This window comes from Gekko japonicus, unplaced genomic scaffold, assembly GCF_001447785.1.
Source record: "Gekko japonicus isolate JY-2015 unplaced genomic scaffold, Gekko_japonicus_V1.1 scaffold5761, whole genome shotgun sequence".
Taxonomy (NCBI): domain Eukaryota; kingdom Metazoa; phylum Chordata; class Lepidosauria; order Squamata; family Gekkonidae; genus Gekko; species Gekko japonicus.
Window position 1 is genome coordinate 35,404 of NW_015175024.1, and position 4,944 is coordinate 40,347.

The window sequence follows — 4,944 nt, forward strand, 5'->3', positions numbered from 1 at the left end:
GTTAGGCAGCTGTCCCCTCTGAACGTCGCCACTGACACTTGTGCTTTGGGCTTTAATGACAAGGATGCCGTGGTTATAATCTCAAAGCTGACTGCAGGCAGGGCGAGCTGGTGGGATTTTGGAATGATGGGAAGACACTAAACTGGTTTCCATATGGTTGCCAACCTCCAGGTGGAGCCTGAGGATCTCCCTGAACTGCAGTTCTCTCCAGACTTCAGAGATCAGTTCCCCTGGAGAAAATGGCTGCTTTGGAGGGTGGACTATCTGGCATGGTGGCCCTCTGAAGTCCCTTCCCAAACCCTACACTCCCCAGGCTCCACCCCCAGATCTCCAGGCATTTCCCAGCCCAGAGTTGGCAACCCGGATATGTGTAAACCAACTTCGAAAGCAAGAAATTGCAAGTAGATAAATAGGTACCACTTTGGTGGGAAGGTCACAGCATTCCGTGCGCCTTGCTGTTTAGTCATGCCGGCCACATGACCACGGAAACGTCTTCGGACAGCGCTGGCTCTTCGGCTTGGAAACGGAGATGAGCACCGCAACCCTAAAGTCGGATTCGACTGGCTTTCGAGCAAGGGAACCTTTACCTTTACCTTACCCCACTGTAGTCCAGAGAAAACCCCAATTGTAGGTCAGTTTTCTCAAATGACCCCCATCAGTTCTTTGGGACAATCAGTAGAAATGTTTGTTGCTGTTTTGTTCATATGGCACTTTGGCAGTCCTGGTGTGCAAATGAATGCTGCGATAAGGTAGGGGTTGAGTTGTATCAAGGACACAACACGAAAGGAAAGGAAAGGAGACGTAATGGTTTATCGCTGAACAAATACTGCAGTCCCTTAACTTCCCTTGGTGGGAAATGCCATCAAGTTGCAGCCAACGTGTGGAGACCCCCGTAGGGTTTTCGAGGCAAGAAACAAACAGAGGTGGTTGGCCATGGCCTGCGTCTGCGTAGCAACCCTGGGCTTCCTCAGTGGTCTCCCATCCAAGTTCTAACCAATGTTCCCTCTAAGCTGAGTTAGTGTGAGCTAGCTCACAGTTTTTCAGCCTCCAGCTCACAGATTTTTGTCTTCACTCAGGAAGGATGACTCCAGGGCCAACTAATTTATGCAGTAGCCAAATCTCTCACTCACAAATTTCATGCCAGTAGCTCACAGAGTAGAATTTTTGCTCACAAGACTCCACAGCTTAGAGGAAACATTGGTTCTAATCAGGGTTTGATCCTGCTTCGCAGCTGAGATATGACCACATGAGGCTAGCCTGGCCCATCCAGGTCAGGACTTAATAATTCCGTGCTATTAAGTCACAGAAGTCTTGTGGCGACCCCTTCGGGTTTTCAAGGCCGGAGATGTTCAAAGGTGGTTTTACCACTGCCTTCCTCTGTATAGCCACCCTGGACTTCCTTGGAGGTCTCCCATTCAAGTACTAATCAGGACCGGCCCTCCTTAGCAGCTGAGGTCTGACAAGATCGGGCTAGTCCGGGCCGTCCAAATGGGGGCAACTTCCCTTAGTACGCTCTCTCTGAACAGAAGAACATCAGAGACCCCAATGTTGGATCAGGCCAGTGGCCCATCTAGTCCAACACTCTGTCACACAGTGGCCAAAAATACCAGAGGCCATGAAGAGGTCCATCAGTGGGGCTTGCCTACAAGACCCCCTTCTAGCCAGGAGGGATCTTCTGCCTACTTCCCATCCAGGGGTCATTTCATAGAAAAAGAGGTGCAGGAGCTCATTAGCATAACTCATTTGCAGATGCCACACCCCCTGACATCACCAGAAGTGGGTCAGAAGGCAACACCACTGCTCAGGCTCCACTGGACTGTTTTGGATTGCTAGCTATTGGGGGGGTGGGGACGTGCAGATCTGTCCTTGCAGAGGAGGGAGAGCTTGTACCTGAATAAAACTTGGTCTTAAAGATGCCACGGGACTGTTTTGGACCGGGGGAAGGGGGGCTCTGCAGCTTACCTGGCTGCTTCTTGCTCTGACTGAGGGCTGCTGGGAGCAGGGGGTGGGGCTTGTTGCATGTGCCCAGCCCCTGGGCTCTTTACTGCCGGAGCTCCGCTCCTGTGCGCTCCTGCAGGAAATGACCCCTGTTCCCATCCCAGCTTTTCATAAGGACGTGCCTCTAAACTACAAACAATGACTAAAAATAATCTGTGGCTTCTTTTATCTTGAAATGATCCGTTTCTAAGCATGCTCGACCCTTGGAGTTCTACAGGTTTCGTTCTGGAGGTCAGAATCAGTGTTCCCTCTAAGCTGAGTCAGTGTGAGCTAGCTCACAGTTTTTTAGCCTCCAGCTCACAAAATTTCTGTCTTCGCTTGGGAAGGAGGGCTCCAAACTAATTTATGCAGCAGCCAAATTGCTCGCTCAGAACTGTAATGCCAGGAGCTCACAAAGTAGAATTTTTTGCTCACAAGACTCCACAGTTTACAGGGAGCATTCGGCAGAAGTATGCCTAAAATAAGGAGCCCACGAATGTCCTTAAATCTTTCATGATTGCAACATCCAAACAATGTGAAGAGCCGTTTTCTGGGGGTTTTTTTTCTTCTGACTTGGAAAAAGCTTGTGGTTGAAATTGGGGGCGGGGGGGGGGGGGCAAATAAAGGGGTTTACCGTCTCCCTCTTTTCCTTTTAGTTTGTGGTAATAGTCAGTGTTGTAAATTTCAAGTCCCTGACCTACGACGACTACGTCTTCCCATTATGGGCCGAAAACGTCGGATGGGGGATCGCGTTGTCTTCGATGCTCCTGGTGCCTGCATATATTCTCTATAAATTACTGAGTACACGGGGGAGCTTTAAACAAGTGAGTGGCCGAATAAGGAAATGTCATGGAAATGTTCTTTGAAATGAAAATCGCCAGAGCTCAAGCTCGAGTTTGCTTTTCTTTAATTCCACAAACGCTTTGCAGATGAATGACCTTTCGGAGACAACTTTTAAGTGATTTGCCATTTCAGGAAAGGATTTAGCGCTCTTCTCCACTTCCTGCCGTGGAAGTTCCTCTACTGGAAGGTGAGAGGGGCCGCGGCTCAGTAGAGAGCCTGTTTTGCGTGCAGAAGGCCCCGAGGTTCAGTCCCTGGCAGTGTTCCCTCTAAGCTGAGTTAGTGTGAGCTAGCTCACAGTTTTTTAGCCTCCGGCTCACACATTTTTGCCTTAACTCAGGAAGGAGGGCTCCGGAGCAAACTAATTGATGCAGTAGCCCAATCACCTGCTCACAACTTTAATGCCAGTAGCTCACAAAGTAGAATTTTTGCTCACAGGATTCCACAGCTTAGAGGGAACATTGGCTCCCTGGTACCATTAAAGGATCTCAGATGTACCATTAAAGGATCTCAGATAGCAAGTTTGGGGGGAAAGAACTGTTTCTTCTGGAGAGCCACTCTTAGGCCGAGGTCAGACTGGCCGTTTGCCCCGATATAGGCGCGTGTGAGGAATGTTTCACAAGTGGATTAAAGGGGCCGTTCACACAGACACATCTGTCCGGCGTTCCCCACCCGTACTCAACCCGTCTTGTAGCGCTTGCCTCCCGGGTTTAAAAGATACCTGGTGAAAGTGGTAGCAAACCCCGGAGAGCCCGTTTATCCCGCTTCATTCCGCTCCCCGGGAGGGTGAACGCTAACCGCTAAAAGCTGAGAACGACCCGCATAAATAATGTGCGCCGACTGTTTATGCTGGCTGACCTCCTAGCCTCACTCTGGCCCCAGGAAGGTGCGGGTGATTGCCTTGAAGAGGGGGTAGTGATGTGGCCGGATGTGCCTATGGCCCACAGTGGCTGGATCCGGCATATTTGCCGCCGTGCCTAGGCGCCTATGCGCATAGGCGTCCATGCATAGGCGTCTGCCGTGAGGAAATTGCCACTTATAACTGCGCCTCAGGGCCAACAGCAGGACTATTTGGGGGCAGGAAGGCACAGGAACGGAGTTCCAGCTGGCTCCCAAGTTGGCCACGCCCAGCCGGAACTCATTAGCATAATAGGCCACACCCAACAGCAGAAACTCATTATGATTGGCTACATTAGGGGTGTGTGGCCTGACATGCAAAGGAGTTCCTGCTACAAAAAAAGGCCCTGGGTTTTGACAACAAACAATGTAAGCAGAATAACAAGCAAAAGGTGGGTGTGGCTGGATGACCACACTTCTGGTAACGTGGGTGCTGTCAGGGGTGTGGCCCAATATGCTAATGAGTTCCTGCTGTTGGGTGTGGCCTGTTATGCTAATGAGTTCCTGCTGGGCTTTTTCTACAAAAAGAGCCCTGGGCAACAGTGTGAGCGCCCCCTCACTCCTCCTCCCGGTATGCTCCTGCATCAGTCCGCACAGTGTGACCGGGAAAACCCGGAACAGTTGGTTCCAGCTCTTTTTTTGCCACGACTCCCGCTTCAAACTGCCGATCTGAACTCAGCCTTAGAGTACAAAATACTGAAGTAGATACTCCAGTAGTCTGATTTCGTGTAAGGAAGCTTCATATAGTTTGGATGCTGGAGTGGCAGACTCTAAACTGGAGAACCGGGTTTGATTCCCCACCGCTGCTCTACATGAAGCCTGCTGGTTGACCTTGGGTCAGTCACAGTTCCCTCAGAACTCTCTCAGCCCCGCCAACTCACAAGGTGCCTGTTGTGGGAAGGGAAGGCAACTGTAAGCCACTTTGAAACTCCTTAAGGTAGAAAAAAGTGTGGCATAAAGGCTTCCGCCTCCTCCTCCTCCTCCTGAGAGCCAATTCTTCTCCACATACAGCTGCTGGCTTGACCTTGGGTCAGTGCCAAGTTTTCTCATTGCTGTTCTCTCAAGGGCAGTCCTTGAGAGAGCTCTCTCAGCCCCACCTACCTCACAGGATGTCTGTTGTGGGGAGGGGAAGGGAAAGGAGATTGTAAGCCTCTCCGAGACTCCTTTGGGTACTGAAGGGCAGGGTATAAATCCAATCTCCTCCTCCTCCTCCTCCTCCTCCTCCTCCTC

The 4,944-nt window shown here is 50.8% G+C and overlaps 1 protein-coding gene across 1 annotated transcript in view; it reads left to right on the forward strand.

Annotated features, from left to right (window-relative positions):
• The window catches only part of LOC107122162 (sodium-dependent noradrenaline transporter-like), a gene marked incomplete at its 5' end in the record, with an annotated part of 41,185 nt that overhangs the window by 33,175 nt on the left and 3,066 nt on the right, over window positions 1-4,944 (forward strand). Inside the window, one exon of the mRNA XM_015425189.1 lies at window positions 2,634-2,801. Within this exon, the coding sequence (XP_015280675.1) occupies window positions 2,634-2,801 (168 nt within the window). The remainder of the gene's footprint in view (window positions 1-2,633; window positions 2,802-4,944) is intronic.